The sequence below is a fragment of the Stegostoma tigrinum genome, chromosome 7, assembly GCF_030684315.1.
Source record: "Stegostoma tigrinum isolate sSteTig4 chromosome 7, sSteTig4.hap1, whole genome shotgun sequence".
Classification (NCBI taxonomy): Eukaryota; Metazoa; Chordata; class Chondrichthyes; order Orectolobiformes; family Stegostomatidae; genus Stegostoma; species Stegostoma tigrinum.
The window spans coordinates 36,589,556-36,607,951 of NC_081360.1; the positions used below are offsets into that span (position 1 = coordinate 36,589,556).

The following is an 18,396-nucleotide window of genomic DNA, read 5'->3' on the forward strand; positions in this document are numbered from 1 at the left end:
AGTTACATTTTCAAAAATTCAGAAAGAGTAGAGGTTGCTCCATGGCTACAAACGTAATGAAGTTCAGTAGATTTATGTAACACTGCAGAAATTCTACTTAGAAATTCCCCAATCTGTACTTTTGGTTTTGATGAGAACAGAAATACTTTTGATAAATTTGAGAAAGGAAGAGAATTTTGTAATCAGAGAATTGTGGGGGCATAGTCACAGTCATACAGCACTGAAACGGACACTTCACTCCAACCAGTTCATGCCAAACACAATCTCAAACTAAACCATTCTCATCTCCCTGCTCCTGGCCCATATCCCTCCAGACCTTTCCTAATCATTTACTCATCCAGAGTCCTTTTGTATACTTAAGGCTGAGGTAGATTCTTGATCAGTACGGGAATCTAGGTTACAGGGGAAACACAGGAAGGCGGATGTGAGGAATAAAGAATCAGATGTGATCCTGAGTGGCACAGCAGGTTCAAGGGGCTGAACAACCTACTCCTGGTCCTATTCTTTATGACCTCCTGTCTAAATATTTTGGTACTTCAATTTAGGAGAAACCAACTGACTTTTCCCTAGTCTTGCATAAAGCTGGTGCACATATGCAGGCTAAGGTAATTGTCCATTTTGTTTAAAAATTGCAAACTGCAAAGAGTCGCCAATCAATGTAAAATAGAACTAATGAAGTAAGGATTATGATTTAACTAGCTTCCTTCCAGAACCTTTCAGTTCTGATTAGCCGCAGAGCTGGATGAACACAGCAGGCCATGCAGCATCAAAGGAGCAGGAAGGCTGACGTTTTGGGCCTAGACCCTGAAGAAGCCTTCCTACTCCTCTTATGATGTGCTCATCCAGCTCTGCACCTTGTTATCTCAGATTATCCAGCATCTGCAGTTGCTGTTGGCTCTGAATAGCTCACAGTTCAAGACAAAAGTTGCGTAGAAACTTGTAAAATTACATGGGAGTAAACCACTCAAGGTTGTAAACCAGACATCGAACCCTACCCAAAGCCACCTCATGTTTGTTATATGGGTCAGGTTAAAATTAGGACTTAGTGTATCAATATGTTGGCAAATACATACATTTAAGAATGCTAGACCTGATTTTAAACTTAAGTCTAATTTCAATTGCATACATAAAACTGATGTATTTATCCTGAAGATAAAAATGATTTAATCTCAGAATGCGTTCAGCAAATGCTTCTAAAATATATTGATAAAATAAACAAAATATGAAACAAAACAAGACTAGAGCATGCAATGTCTGATCTAGTAAATGAGTCTTGGGTTCATTGCATGCAATAAACTTCTATGCAATTACTCAGAGAAAATGTTATACAGATACCAGATGCTTTTCCAGAGAAAAGAGCAAAAAAGAGGATAAAAGAACAATTGCCTTAGATTTCAACAACTTTTCATTAAAAGTTCTAATATAATTCCTCTTATGTTTTGAAGGTAAGCCTTTTATTGAAAAAGTCCAGATGTTTCAACAATTTCAAATCCAAATAACTTTTCCTTACCTTGTTGTGTGTGAAAATAATCCTCAAGTCTGGTTTTATTATACCATATGCCATCAGGAGATCTTGAACTTTTTTCAGCTCTTCTTTGCATTTTTTGGCAGTGGAATAAAATTGCTTTCTTACAGGAATATTCTTAAAAAGTTTGAGCACAATTACAGTTGTTCCTAACAGACATGAAACAGAAGTAATTTAAAATTAGCAATGGACAAAAGGTGAGGGCAAGCATTGAAAAATGGAAGCATTGATGGAATTATGATGAAAAATACAATGATAGGTATTAAAAAGGTAGCGTACAAAATAGTTGGAAGATAAATTTTAAATGGTATGGGAAAGAAATAAGGTAAAGTTGGGAAGTCCTCCAGAGTCATCATTTGGCCTTCTGTGATGCAAGGGTCAAAAGATGAATTATAGAGTTTACATGTAGAAATTTTTGTTTGGGAATAGAATAAGAGAATTTGGTATGAAAGAACTGATTGTCAGGCTCTTAAGCACAAGAATAACTTACTATCTTACTTTCTATTTCAAATACCATGCTTCTGCTTTGCAGAATTCTTTAGCTGTCAGGCAGAAAGCCAGAAAAAATACTATTTCTTGTCTTTCATGAGGTCAGGACACGTTGTAGCCAATGAAATGATTGTGTAATATCAAACATGTTAAACAATTTACACACAGCAAGGTCCCATAAGCAGCAATAAGAGAACAACCAGATTTCTTTTAAGCACTGCTAATTTTCCTTCTCCGGACCCAGAATACAGAAGTTTTTGATTGGTAAACCTAAACTGATTTTAAGAAAACATGAATGAATGCCTAGGGATGAAGGTGGTATAGGTGAAGTTGTACTGTGCTCTTCCCAATGACAGGTCCATATGATAGCTTATTCAAAGTCAGAATGCAGACTTTAGCTGCTGGCCACAAATGGACAAGGCAGCTGGCTTTATTGCTACACAAACTCTCTCAACAGACACACACGCACACACACACACACAGACACACAGAGAGTGAGCGTGAGAGCAAGACAGACAGTGACAGACAGGGTGCGCTTTAGGGTTAACCACCAAACAGAAGGCGAGCACGAAATCCGTGTTCAAGGAAACGGGAATTGAGAAAGGTCAACCACAGAAGTTAACATCGTTTCCATATCCACCTTGTCAAGATCATATACACTTCAGTCAAATTGCTCTTCTAAACTCTAGTGAAAACAAGTTTAACAGGCCCATAGAGGGTGTGGTACAATTAATAGATGCAGTGAAGGACTGTCTGCTGCATTAAGAAGTTAAAGGGGAGGGTACTGGTTTTGTAATTTAGGGCATTAGTTGTCAAAGTTGACATGTGTTGGTATTGTTTTATTCATTTTAATAAAAATCTTCAAGTCTGAAATCTTAGCGTATGATCTGTTAAGTTGTTCACTGGAAGTTTGTTTGTTTGGAAGTCTATACAGAGATCACGGCGAGGGACAAAGGGACTGAGAGATCTGAAATTTAAATTTGCAAAATCTCTCAAAAGTATTTGTAAACTTTCAGAATGGGTGGCTTGAGTGTCCCAATTTTAAAATGTTCCACTAATGATAGCTGTGACTTCAGATGTCTTAGCCCTACGCATTGGAGTACCATACTTAAATGTCTGTTGACCTTGTTTTCTTCCTTTAAGACATTCCTTAAAGCATATTGCTTTACCTCCTTGTATGACATGATGTTATATTTTGTTTCGTAATGTTCCTGAGAAGGAATTTGGGATGTTTCATTGTGGTAAATGCACAATATAAATCTACGTTATTGTTGGCATATAGATGTTTATATAACAGGAAAACCAAAACACACCTTTAATTACACCAGAACTAATGTTGGAAATAAGCATTTGTGGGTGTCAGTTATTTTTTAAAACCATTGTATCACAGTGCGATGCTTAAAAGCCATCTTAGTTGGGCCACTTCATGAGCAGGTAACTCAAGATTGAAAATACAATACTCAATATTGATATGATATCAATACAATATGCAATGAACGGTACTGCAAAATCTCAATGACAATTAAAATTATCATGGAATAAGTGTACAGTTCAGCATAGTTATACAAAATTCTGGAGATAATTTGAAAATTAATTATATCTCAATTTAATCTCATATTTAAACTGTAATCAATTCTGCCATTAAACACAAACTGCACCTAAAAAGTCAGCTAGCTGATAATTTTTAAAATTACTCATTTAATTTTATATTTTAGAAATAATTCTTGTGAACTGTACTGGCAATCAAAATTTCCAGAACCAGCAGATCTTCCATGTCCTTGCTCATCGATTCAGGATAAAATAAACTTTCCACAGCACATCAGTAATCCCGCAGGAATGGGTAGGATCACATCCATATTCTGGAGTTGAATCACCCCACCTAGTGACTAATGACTGATATCTAGAATGATACTCAAGCAAAGGTTGGGTTTCATATAAATTTAAAACACTATGAGATATAAATAAAGAAGTTCAAAACTTGTGTAAATTCCATAATCCGTTAGATTAAACTGCTTCCAAATATAGGTATAGTTAGGTTCTTACTTGTTTGTAACCTGCTTTTTCATTTTCTATGCACAAGACTTCCATACTACCTTTTAATATCTATCACTTTTCCATGTTTTGAGATATTTTCTTGGTTTCGATCAATAAGAATATTCAACATTCAAGAATGTTCCACTAAACCTGTCTAATGACATCACTCTTACTGTACACTTTACAATCCCCTCAACCTGATGCCATATTTAAACTGATGATAGACAGAGGAAATTAATGCCTGAGAAATCTCAAAAATATTAGTGAGCAACTTTGTTTGATGTCCTTTAGCTATAGGTACCGTTGATTCGCCTCTGACTGTAAACTCCTGTCCATGATGTTATTTGAAACTTTAAACTACACCCTTACTTCTGACACCCAATCATTGTAAATTCATTCATTTAAAACATACAGAAATCATGTAAGCACTACTGTACATTCTAATATTTGATTTCATTTTGTTAATGCGGCTTCAGAATGTTATCCAGCTGTTATCACTGTTTACAAATTAATTAAATTGAATTGTCATAATTTGTTCCAAAGTTAGTTACAATTGAAGATCCAAAGTTGAGATCTGAACCCTCTTAAATACAAGGAATGCATGCAACACACCTATCTTTGACATAAGAAAAATTGGAATACCTTGGCCCATGTGAGAAGGCTTCTGTGCAATGATATGTCCAGCTTTGTCCAAAGTGTACTGAGTACTCACATCATCAGCAGTTGTTTTAGTTGTGATAACAACCTGCAAAAAAAAAGTGAAGCCGAATGACATTTACATAACAAAAATTTTACGGCAATACAGAAGGCAAACACAAATGATTCAAGGGTATATGCACTGATTGGTGTAGATGAGTGCAAGTCAAACTAGACCTAGGTGTAACAACTGGTTGGGGCAAGGTGTTTCAGTTCGCCTCAGCGTCCCTGGCTTAGGAAAAAGTCAGCGAGGAATCCTTTCCTGATCACTAGTTAGTTGAAAAATAGTGAATATGGGGGCCCCGTGAGTTAGTCTAAGGCTGAACTGTTACTTGCTGTCACTCCAGTCGTCAATCACTGTCAAGATTCACACATGAAGAATATTTTCAGAAAAATGTAGACAAAATTTCAAATAGTCCGTAACATTTCTAATTATTCAGAAAACTTTTTGCATTAAATAACGTCAAAACTATTGTAACATGGCCACGTAATTCAACAGTTTGTTTTAGTTTTATGTAATTTTAACAGTTTTATTTAGCAAAGTAATAAACACCAAAAATATCAAGAAGGTATGAAGTATTCTAGCAGCTTGATATAAAACAATCCATGTGATAAAAATGTATCTTATTATAGTTTACGTGTTGAGTTTTCAACTTTGTGTTATTTTGTGTCATGTAGAAAGCTGATGTAGCTTGTCTCATCTGTAGCCATCTTCAAATTGGACAGGTAAGGCTGTCTAGTTATGAACTAGCTCATTTATTGTGGTACCATTGTTCATATCCAGTACCTGCTTAAAACTTTTATGAAAGGTCTGGAACAAAAAGCCATAGATTTAAGGAAACCAGCTACAGAACAAGAGGCAAAATGAGGAGATATTGTTTTACACAGCAAGTTACAATCTGAAACGTGCTGCTTGAAACCACAGGGTAACTTTCTTGGATTCAAAATAGTACTTGGAGAAAATTGCAGGGTCGGGGAAATGGCATACAACTGGGGAAAATTGAGTCAGCAAGGGTACACAGTGAGAGAAAGACCTTGCCTCACTGAGGCAGAGGAAAAATGGCTATATCTGGAAATTTGGTTCAAAGTGGGAATTTTGTACGTGGGGGACAAGGTGCTTTAAGTAAGGTTTACAGCAAGTAGCACAGGTGTGGTGAGGGGGGAATTCAGCAATGGGTGGGGAGTAGGTGCTTTTTCCTCTTCTACATTTTTTTTCAGCCTCCAACATTTAATTTCAAGTTTTGTGTAACTGAAAATAGTCAGTAACTGGTATTACTAGAAATGACAAGTTTCATCAGCGTTGTATTGTTTTATTAGCATTATAAAGTAACTGGCAGATGTAGGCTGTTTTAATTATAAATGAATAAGTGAGTAAAGATTAATTAATTAACACATATTAGTAATGTGCTAGAATATCAGAACATGAAGTTTCTGGATTCGGGTGTCATCCAGGGCAAACACATCTGCAACTAAGTTCTTGCAGCAGCAAGAAGTTCAGTTCAGAGTTTTGAACTAGAGGTCCAGATGCATACACTGTAACACACCAGGGAGAGACAGCATTAACTTTGTTCTAGGAGACAGTCACATCCCTCAGTATAGGGCTTTCTCAACTGATCAGTTATCAGGAACAAGGAGGTGTGACGACAAATGAGGCAGATAAGCGGATGCACAGTGCAGGAGCCTCAGCATTTGCAATTATCCAACAGGTTTGAGATTTTTACCTAGTTTGGATGAGTGAGAGCACTGTGGGGTGGATGAGTTAATTGGCCATAGCAATTTGGTATAGGATGTTACTCAAGAGAGGGTGACAGGGTGGTGAAAACAAAGGAGACAGTGGTAGTAAGGTAACAGTGTAGTAAGGGGGACTGACACTGGTCTTTGCAGCAAAGAGTGGAGAGTCCAGCTGGCTGTGCTGTTTGCACATTGTCAGGATTTAGGATATCTGTTTCTGGACTAGAGAACTTGTAGTGAGAATGGGAAGGGTCCAGTCATCACTGTCCACGTTACTTCCAACAACGTAGGTATAACTAGGAAAAATGCTCTGAGGGAGTATGGAGAAGTTACGCATTAAATTAGAAAGCAAAATCTAAAAGGTGATAACCTCTGAATTACTAACTGAAACACATGCAAATTAGCATAGAATGGAATAATATTAGAGAAGTGAACATGTGACTTGTGTGGGAGGAGCAGTAAGTTCTGGGGCTGTGATATGAGAATTGGGAAACAGATCTAGACTGCTGGGATGATCTCAACTTGAACTGGGCTGGGAATGCAGTTCTCACACTTTGTATAACCAGGGAAATAGGGTGTCCTTTAATCTTAACAAGTTGGTTGGTGGAGTGGTGGGGATGTTGAGCATTGAGCGTTCAGCTTGGGTAAATGTGACAAAACAAAGGATAGAGTTGAGGGAGGACCGCAAAATACTAACATTGAAAATGAAGGTCAAGGAATGGCAGGACAAGATAGAAGGAAAAAAGAAATCTATACATACATTAGCTGTTAAACTAATGTTACAAAAATATCTGTATCTGTGTTTGTATTTCTTAAAAACGTAAATAAGTTGATACTGCACTTTGAAGTGAATAAATGTGTTCTGAAAGTCTTTATGGACATAGCTGCAGGATGACAAGCATTGGGTTTGAACACTGAGGAGTATGACATTCAAGAATAAGAAGCTAAGTAAAGATGGTATTCATAGATTTACACAGTGCAGAAAAAGCCCTACAGGCCACTGAGTCTGCAGTAAAATAACTACTAATAAAACTGCACTAATCCCAATTTCCTGCACTCATCCCATATCCTTGAATGTTATGATATCTGAAGTACTCATCCAAAATTTTTTTAAACATTGTAGGTTTCCAGTCTCCACCACGTTCCCAGGCAGTGCATTTCAGAACCCTACCACCCACAGAGTGAAAAGGTTTCTTCCCACAAATCCCCTCTGAATCTCCTGCTTTTTATCTTAAAACAAGACCTTCTCGTGATTGACCCCTCAACCAAGGGAAACAGCTACTTTCTATTCACCTTGTCCATACCCCTCCATAATCTTATACACCTCAATCATATCCCACCCACCCCTCAGTCTTCTCTGTTCTAAAGAAGCCATCTGAAGCCTATCTAGTCTCTCCTTATAACTCAATTTCTGCAGTCCCAGCAACATCCTGGTGAACCTCCTCTGTACCCACTCTAGTGTACTACCATCCTTTTTGCACCGAGGTGACCAGAACTGCACACAGTACTCCAGTTACGGCCTGTGTAGCATTCTGTACAACTCCAACACCACCTCCTTGTTTTTATACTCTATGCCACAACCAATGAAAGCAAGTGTCCCACATGTCTTCTCAATTATCCTATTCACGTGTTCTGATGACTTCAGGGATCTGTGAATAATTACCCCATGTTCTCTCTATTCCTCCAAACTATCCCTGTCCTTCCATTCATTAAATATTCCCCCATTTTACTTCTTCCAAAGTGCATCAGGTTGTGCTTATCAGTGTTAAATACTATCGGTCACTGGTCTGCCCATCTGACCAACTCATCTATATCTTCCTGTAACCTACAACGATCATCTTTGTTTTAACCACTCTACCAACCTTTGTGTCGTCTGCAAATCCGCGCAACATTCATCCACATTTGCATCTATATCATAGACGTTTATAACAAACAATAAGCGTACCAGTATTGATCCTTGTGGCACACCGCTGGACAACGGCCTCCAATCACTTAACTGCTTTCTAACACACACTGCATCCTGTTAGTAAGACAGTTTCTGCCTCCCACAGCAGCCAGGCCAGGGGATTTATCTGTTTTTAAACTTGACATAGGAAATGGGGAGGTATTGGAGGCTATGTCAAACTGTGCAAGGTCCTCACAGTCCGTTTTCCTGAATTCTGTACCTATCGTCTCTGTTTCCAGACTGAAGACTGAAGAGAACTACACCATTCCCATGTCCTGCGGCTTCACACATAAGTTGCCCCTCCTTGGTCCCCAATGTGCCCTACCCTTTCCCTGGTTAATCTCTTCCCTTTAATGTATTCATAAAATACCTTAGGATTCTTCCTAATACAGTTCATATGACCTTTTACGTGACCCTAATGGTGCAATAGTTAGAGATGTCCTTAGTTCAGTAGATAATTATGGACAATCAGGTTGGATGGAGATCAGCAGTAGGAGGAGAAATAATTCACTAGTGGAAGTGATCCGCAGACACTTAAATAGAAACCACGATGCTGCAAAGGATGCTTATGACAAAGAGACAGGAATGATCTTGTGTGATTTTAATCTGCACATAAATGAGAAAAATCAGATTACAGAGTCATACAGTCAAACAGCATGGAAACAGACTCTTTGGTCTAAGCAGTCCGTGCCGACCATGTTCTCAAATTAAACAAGTCCTAAAAAAAATTAACTAAATTGGTAGGGAGGAGTTCATAGAATGCTTGAATAGAAGGATTATGTTTGTTACTTCCCAGTCTGGTGGAGCCTTTCCAGAATCTAACAAATTTTAGAAAACTAAATCGTAAGTACCTTTTTAAGACCCTAGGATGCACTCTGTCAGGGCCCAAAAACTTATCAACCTACAGCTCCATCAGTTTGCATCGTACAATTCCTTAGTAATTATAGTTTCACCAAGTTGCTCTTTTCCTTCAACCTGCAGGTTTACAGATTACATCTTTTTAAGAGCTGCATATTCTGAAACCAACTAAACACCAGACTATACTAGACTTGGAATTGTGCAATGTGACGGAATTAATTAGTGACCTCCAATGGAAAGGCACCTCTAACGATCATAATACAAATGAATTTTACATCCAATTTGAAAAGGAGCACAGTTAGTTTCAGATCAGAATTTTAAACGTAACTAAGTAACTAATGGGCATGAAGCTGAACTGAAGTGAACTGGGATATTAGGTTTAGAAATCAATAGTAGCACAGTAACAGATTTTAAACCGATACTGTATACCACAATAAACATATTTCTAACACAAAAGAAGATTTGAAGGGGAGGGCCCACCACCCATAATTAATAAAGAATTTAATTGTGCAAACATGAATAGCAAGTCAGGTGACTAGTTAGAATATATAAAGAACAGGGCAAATAAATTAGAGCATGCCAGGAAACTAGCTAAATATTTAAAGACAAATAGCTAGAGTTCCTGTAAGTGGACAAAACAGAAGAGAGTTTGTAAAGTATGTGTTGGCCTTAAGAACAGGGAGTTAAGAAGCAATAATAAAAGACAACGGACTGTATAAACGTTTTGCCTGTCTTCACTACAGCAGACAAAAAATATCCCAGTTCAATCTGTAAATCTGGAAGTTGAAGGAAAAGAGCAACTTGGTGAAATTATAAGCACTAAAGGAGTGATACTAAGCAAACTGATGACGCTGTGGGTTGATACGTCTTTAGGTCCTGATGGAGTCCCTCCTAGGATCTTAAAAGAGGTGTCTGATGAAGTAATAAATGCTTTTGTCTTAATTTTCAAACGCTTGTTAGATTCTGGAAAGGATCCAACAGACTGGAAAATAGCAAATACAATCTCTGTTCAAGAATGGATGGAGGTCAAAAACAGGCAACTTTTGGCCAATTAGCTTGACAGTTATAATGGGAAAACGTTAGAATTGATTATAACTGGGCACTTGGAATAAGTCAAGGGATCGGGAAGAGCCAATATAGTTTCGTGAATGGGACATCATGTTCAACAGTTTATTGGAATATTTTTTCGAAGGAGCAACATGTGCTTTGAATAGAGGGGAGTCTGTTAATGTACAGTACTTTGATTTCCAGAAGACATTTGAAAGGTTCCTTACAAAATGTCATTGAACAAAAACAGGAGTCATGACATCAGGGTAATATGTTAGAATGGATAGAAGGCTGGCTGACTGGCAAAAAAAGTGTGCGCATGAACTGGCTTTTTTTTCCTCAGAATGTCAGAACATGACCAGTGGGGTCTCACAAGAGGTCTGTTTTGGGTCCTCAACGTTTTACAATTTACAGCAATGACTTAGCTGGGGGAATCAAATGCATGGTGGCTAAATTTCCATATCATACAAAGATAGCTATGGTGTGAAGATGACATTATGAAGAAGCAGATTGATATAGATGGTCAAGTCAGTGAGTAAAATATGACATAGGGAGTATTGTGTGGAAAACTATTTAAGTCGATAATTTTGGCAGGAAGAATTAAAAGACAGTATTATTTAAATAGAGAATGAGTACTGAGTCCAAGGTACAGAAACACACAGGTGTTCTAATGCACAAGTCATAAAATGTTGATATGAGGGCACATCAAGTGATTAAAACTATTAGAATGCTATTCTTCATCGCAAGAGCAATTGAACATAAAAAACAAGGCTCTGAATTGTGTTCAGAAGAGGAGTCACTGGACCAGAAACATTAAATCTGCTTTCTTTCCTTGGATGGTGCCAGATCTGCAGAGTTTCTCGAGCAATTTCTGTTTTTGTTTCAGATTTCCAGCATTCACAGTTCTTTGTTTTACACAAAATACGATTGTTATACTTCAATTACAGTGAAATCACATCACAAAACTATGTGGACCTTTGGTAGCCTCATTTAAAGAAGGATGCACGTACATTGGAAATAGTTCAGAGGAAGATTATTACATTGATACCTGGAATGTGTGTGTTGTCCTATGAGAAAACATCATAAGGACAAACCGAGCGTGTTCCCACTGGACTTTACAAAGTGAGCGAAGTATACATGATCCTGAATGGTCCTGACAAAGTGGAAATGACCTTTTCTCTTGTGAGTCCATCAAGAGCTAAGATCGCTGATTTAAAAGTAGGGGTTTCCTCTTTAGGACAGAGATGAGGCAAATTTTTTTCTCTTAAAGATTTGTACAACTTTGGAACACAGGTACCTCATGAGGTAGGAGAAGTGGGGTCATTGATTATTTTGTAAGGGGGTGATGGGTTGCTATGGTAGTTGGGAACATGGGACTCAGAATACAAATAGATCAGGCATGATCAGATTAAATGGTGCAGCAGGTTTGAAGAACCGAATGGCCTACTTCTGCTCCTAATTTGTATGCTTGATAGTCCTTTACAACATCCTGCCCAGACATGATTGGACCAACAATCTCCTTCCATGCTGAAGTGTTCTGGATTTTTATAACCCTTTCCCAGTCCTGTAAAGGACTATTTGCAAGTATACAGGAACAGATTCAGTGAATTTCTAAAGTACGATGCCTAAAATCAGGAACAAATGCTGGGAAATCACAGGTAATAGACACATATCTTTTAATAATGACAGTAACAATTCATGACCCATTTCTTCATTTTCCAGAGGAGTGTGTAGAAATATTCCCCTTTCAGAAATAGTGCTGCTTATTGACATTTTACATTAAACATTTAGCAACAGGCTTGGCGAAGCAGTACAGCAAAGGGAAACTAGATTGGAATGAGAGAATTGTACTATAGCGAGAGGCTGACTAAACTGTTACTTTCTCTGGAGTTTAAAATATAGAAAATTCTTAAAGGGGCTTGACAGGGTAAATTGTCTGCCCTCACCATGGAATCCAGAACATCAAAGCACAATCTCAGGATAAGGACTGAAAACAGAAGAGAGAAATTTCTTCAGAGAGCTGTGAATCTTTGGAATTCCCTACTCACAAGAGTGAATGCTAGGCTGTTTGATTATATTAATGGCTGACATCAATAGATTTTTGGTCTGTTGGGGAATCAAGTAATGAGAGAACAGATGGGAAAGTAGAGTTGAAGCAGTGTTGTTTGCATTGAATGACAGTGCAGGTTGGACACAGGAGTTTACTCCGGCTCCTAGTTCTGATATGCTTTTACATTCTTATTCGTCAACTCATGGTTAAGTATATCTCAGGCAAACTGACCGCAATAATAATAATCATTCCAAATCAATGCCTTGAAATGACAAAGGTATCTTTTCTCGTGGGGAGTTTCAATCAAAATCAACTGAGATTGTAGAATTGAGCATGGAAGTCCATTCATGGCAAACCTACCTTTCTGGTCATTTACAATAAAGATTAAACATCAGGAGCATTATTTATTAAATGCATAGTCTACACACTGTTTTCTTATATGCACTGTCCTTAGGACTACGATGCTAAATCTGTAATACCTGACTGCCTTATATCAGAATTACTTCAATCAGAAAGTGGTATAGGTGCTTCTTGACTGCTCGGTAAGTGCTACAATGAGTTGAACAAGACACTTTGACATACTAGAAATCATTAGGCATCCTTTGACATGAATTCAAGAAAAGCCCTAGAAAAAATCCTGCAATGGTTCCTTGTCCACACACCACATCAACAGTTAGTGCTTGACACCGAATAAAGTCTCAGAGTGCTGTTAATTTACAATTAGTCATAATCCACAATGTTTCCCCACCCCCACCCCCCACTTGACACCCGCCAGTTATCATGCCAGTGATGCATACATCCTTAAATGAATATAAGAAGTGCGAGTACGTCTGCTCTGTCTAGCACTGTTAGTAGTCACAGTTAGATATTGATGCTGATCCTCATGTTGAGGTCAGCACCAAATAAGTGCTGGAGACATCTGCTAAAACACATGTGGAGGTCAACTTCAGGGCATGTCCATCATGGGCCTCCTGCACTGCCACAATGATGCCACCCGAAGGTTGCAGGAACAGCAACTCATATTCCGCCTGGGAACCCTGCAGCCATATGGTATCAATGTGGACTTCACCAGTTTCAAAATCTCCCCTTCCCCCACTGCATCCCTAAACCAGCCCAGTTCATCCCCTCCCCCCACTGCACCACACAACCAGCCCAGCTCTTCCCCCCCACCCACTGCATCCCAAAACCAGTCCAACCTGTCTCTGCCTCCCTAACCGGTTCTTCCTCTCACCCATCCCTTCCTCCCACCCCCAGCCGCACCCCCAGCTACCTACTAACCTCATCCCACCTCCTTGACCTGTCCGTCTTCCCTGGACTGACCTATCCCCTCCCTACCTCCCCACCTACACCCTCTCCACCTATCTTCTTTGCTCTCCATCTTCGGTCCGCCTCCCCCTCTCTCCCTATTTATTCCAGTTCCCTCCCCCCATCCCCCTCTCTGATGAAGGGTCTAGGCCCGAAACGTCAGCTTTTGTGCTCCTGAGATGCTGCTTGGCCTGCTGTGTTCATCCAGCCTCACATTTTATCATCTTGGAATCTCCAGCATCTGCAGTTCCCATTATCTCTCAACTTCAGGGCAACTCATTTTTAACGTAATTAGAGGACAAGTAGCAACACAGCACTGCTCTTGGCATTTGATAGTTAAAGGTTACCTCCAAAATATGACTATATACCAGGTTAGTTATCTTACCAGTGGATGAACTTTCCTTGCATGATGATGTGCAAAAGAAACCATTTGGCATCATGTAAGTATGAACTCCTTGAATAAACTACCCATGTTTTTAATTAGCTCCCCAACTCTGTTCTTTTGTCACAACCCTACAAAATTTCATCCATACCACATAGGAAAACAACTGGTTTCTTTCCATTGTTATGAAACTAAAAATGCCAATTTTGTGAAATGAGGAAGTTAATTTCTCAGCAACTTAGGAACACACACATTGGCACCCTGAAACAAAACACTGCAGAACTCAGTTTGATGACAATTCAGGGTGTTGACTGTCAAAAGTAATGTGACATCCTCAATAATGTTCGACAAACTAACAAACAATCTCTTACCTCAGATACAGAGCAGATAGAACCCAATGCCTCACCACGAAATCCATACGTTTCTAGGGCTTCCAAGTCCTCATGACGACTAATCTTAGATGTGTAGTGTTTGACACCCATAACAGGTGTGTCAACAGCTTTGATTCCATCACCATTGTCCCGTACTTCTATCCTATCAAGCCCACTGTTTTCCTGGTTCATATATGAAGAGGTTGGAAAAGAAAGGTTCTTTTAGCTTCATTAGAACCCAAAATTAAGATCATCAATAACAGATGCAAAAGAACCTTAATGTGCACCAATAGGCCTAGTTAGAAAATAATAATTAATTGAACAACTTATTGGATAAATAGTTGACTTTTTACATTTTAAGCAGAATGCTGCAGTGTCCATCTTGTAAAAATTCAATACAATGAATAATCTAGAATCATTCAGTTCTGCACATATATCACATTTTGCATTTTTGTGTACCTGGGAGACAAGGTACAGAACTCTGAATTAAGCTATAATTTTTGCACACAAGGGCAGTAGCATTTGCAATAGTTTATTGCAGAAACAATGCAAGTAGAGAACAAAAATTTTATAAAAGGTGATGGATAAATGTTTGGTGGACAGAACTACTGAATAATAGAAATCAGGGGAACATCTATCTCTTTTGAGACCATTCAACTAATTGGAGAAGGTTGATTCATGTATAGTCCTACTTTTACTTTACTTGGGGATTATCCAGGGATAGACAGTTCAAATATACCAATTGAGGAACTGCAATATGCTCGATTAGCACGAGAAAATTTATCCTACTTTTTTCTTGAAATTGCCACAAATTGTTCTTTGTCCTATCCAGGAATTAGCATGCTTAATGGATACCAGTACTATACAGGGTACCAGTAATGAATGTGTTACCCTGAATTTGGAGACCATTAACTAACTTATGGAGAAGTCCATGTTGGTTAAGAAAAGCGAATACGCTAATATTTGATTGTTGGCTTTATGAGAGAATCAATTCCCTGAATTGTCAAACTAACGAAGTTCTGCAGTGATAGTAGGAACTGCCGATGCTGTAGGATCTGAGATAATATGGTGTAGAGCTGGACGAACACAGCAGACCAAGCAGCATCAGAGGAGCAGGAAAGCTGACGTTTCGGGTCAAGACCCTTCTTCAGAAACGTCAGCTTTCATGCTCCTCTGCTGCTGCTTGACCTGCTGTGTTCATCCAGCTCTACAAAGTTCTGCAGCATTTTGTTTCAGGGTGCCAAGACGTGTTGCAACGAAGTTACTGAGGAATTAACTCCCTCATTTCACAAAGTTGGCAATTTTAGTTTTATAACAATGGAAAGATGGTGATTTTAAGATTCCATCTGTGATGATGCTGTCATTTTAAAAAGGTTATTTTGTTGCTGGTGTTCTTTTGAAGAGAGGTTGTAAAGGCTGAGGTGTTGAAGGGTATAGGCAGTAACAGTAACAAATGGACAGGGAATGGCCAGTTCTCCCAGTTCAGGTTTTCTTTTCTAGTTTTTTTTCCCCTAGCTGTAGCCATCAGAAGATGTTTTGAGTACCAGAAGTTTTGCAAGCTTCAGTAAAGGATTCCTCTGACTTTCTCCGAGATCTCTCTCTGGACGTTGTCCCCTCCTGCCTGTAAGACTGTGTGTCTGAATTTACCTTTTTGCCAAGGAGTATGTTTATGGGATGTTACTATATTGGAACAGTTAATTAGTTACATTGCTGTATCTGGTCGGCTAGGTTTTCCAACAGTTGTGTTACTCTAAATTCCACATTCTTTTGTTCGAGTTTCAACTGCAGTGTTTAAATAAATTTTGTTTGGCTTAAAGCTGAGTGGTTTGACTAGTTGCACCACACTTCAAACATCCACTTCACATCTGCCATTAAAATAAGGCAAGGTTAAGATCTAGGCTACCTTCTTTGAGGGGTCTGGCCTGGTCCAATACACAACATTTAACAGATAAGGGAAATATGACTCCAAGTTGCAATTTTGGCACACCAGGCACAAAAGCCTAAAAACAAGAGGGTTGAGAGCAGTAGGCATGGCTGTTAATTCACTACGTAATGTTAACCAGTACAGAATAATATAGCTTCAGAGTAACCATCATCAGATCTTCTAATGTGCATGGAGGCCGAAAGGCCATAATTTGCCACATTTCTGGATCAAAGAAGGTTCAATTCACAAGACCTATTCATTTATTGTAATTTTTTAATGCAAAGTATTGAATATTAGGATATTTAATTCATTGGATGATACCATTGAAAGGATGTGAAAGGATCCCATTGTATGAAATCATCAAACTGGTAAGGTAGTTAACACTTACCTAGAGATTTTTGTTTTTATTAGCATCACACACCAATGGGAAGGATTTTACAGATGACACTGAAGTACTGAAGTTAACTGAACATATCCTATAGAACCTACCAAAGAAAGATCTGCAAATTTCTTGCAAGAAGTGTTGTGTTGGTAGCTAATTCGAAGCCAAATTTTCAACAAGAGTCAACATAAGTATCTCCAATTGTTAGAAATTTCCCCAGTTAAGAATGGAAATAACATTTTCCATGAACCTTCTCTAATAAAGCTAACAATCGAATATTAGAATATTTGAGTTTCTTAACTAATAGGATGAACTTCGTCATAAGTTTGTCAATGGTCTCCAAATTCAGGGTAATGCATTCATTACTAGTATCCTGTTAGATATACTGGTGCAATTCCTACATGGTGGCTCAGTGCACCAGGGACCCGGGTTCAATGCCACCCTTGGGTGACTGTCAATGTGGAGTCTGCACATTCTCACTGTGTCTGTGTGGGTTTCTTCCAGGTACTCCGGTTTCCTCCCATTGTCCAAAGATGTGTTGGCTAGGTGGATTGGCCATGCTAAATTATCCATAGAGTTCAGGAATGTGTAAATTAGGGGGATGGTTCTGGGTGGGATGCTCTGAGGGTAGGTGTGGACTTGCGGGGCTGATGGGCCTATTTCCGCACTGTCAGGATTCTATGATCTAAATATTTTTGAAATAACAGTAGATTGAAAAGTGCTGACCAAGTTGTTTAATCACTTTCAATTCTAACCCACACAGAACGTGATTTTTGTGGAGCTAGAATAAGTCTTGATTCGGAAAATAAAAGTAATGTTACTTACTAATTTGACATCAATGCTTGTTGCATTAGCATCCAAAGCATTTTCCACGAGTTCCTTCACTACATTAACAACAGAGGAAATTGTTTGAGAGCTCGAAAGAAGTCGAACGGTTTCCGGTGGTAATTGTTGCATGATTGGTTGTGAAACCAATCAAGCCTGTAATAAAATATACTGGTTAGAAGAAAATACAGGCTTGTTCCAATTCTCAAAAGGATATTGACAAAGACCATGTAATAATTATTCTAAACACATTTTATATTAAAACTTTATTTCCACAAATACTTGTATCATCAACATATTTGGCATATGGCTCCCATGCAACTACTGCAATCCACAGCTCACCGTATAGCTACATTACAATGATTGTCATAGAATCTATTATTTTCTGTGCTGCATCAGATTGATAGTGGTTTTGCCTGCTGTTAACAGAATAAACCAAGTATAAACAAACAGCATGCACTGCTCATCAAAAACCTTAATCATAGACTAGAAGGAACTTAAAGCAAAATACAGGCAATAGAGGCGTAAATGCACATTTACATGCTGCAATTATATAGTGCATTAAAAAAACTACAATCCCTTCTCAGTTATGGAGTGACAAATATTATAAATGAGTGCTTTTTTCCACAATTGGTTGCTGTGGTAGGAGAATTAACCAGATGGCATAGATTTAGGATGACTAGCAAAAGAAACAAATGCGGTACAAGGAAAATATTTTTCACCATAGGTTGTGATTTGGAACACACTGTTTGAAGGGTGCTGTAAGCAGATTTAATAGCAACTTTCAAGAGAATTGGACTTACATACAAAAAGGATTTTTTTAAGAAATGCA

At 38.4% G+C, this 18,396-nt stretch overlaps 1 protein-coding gene across 16 annotated transcripts in view; it reads right to left on the reverse strand.

The window, feature by feature from the left end:
* pms1 (PMS1 homolog 1, mismatch repair system component) overlaps positions 1–18,396 on the reverse strand; it is a 99,905-nt gene that overhangs the window by 64,716 nt on the left and 16,793 nt on the right. For 10 of the 16 annotated variants that reach the window (XM_048534394.2, XM_048534386.2, XM_059647170.1 and 7 more), the window contains 4 exons: positions 17,565–17,720; positions 14,434–14,616; positions 4,691–4,793; positions 1,511–1,674 (listed from right to left, as the gene is read on the reverse strand). In XM_048534394.2, the coding sequence (XP_048390351.1) occupies positions 1,511–1,674; positions 4,691–4,793; positions 14,434–14,616; positions 17,565–17,696 (582 nt within the window). In that variant the 5' untranslated portion in view covers positions 17,697–17,720. The remainder of the gene's footprint in view (positions 1–1,510; positions 1,675–4,690; positions 4,794–14,433; positions 14,617–17,564; positions 17,721–18,396) is intronic. The other 6 variants (XM_048534400.2, XM_059647176.1, XM_059647174.1 and 3 more) reach the window with 2 other exon arrangements.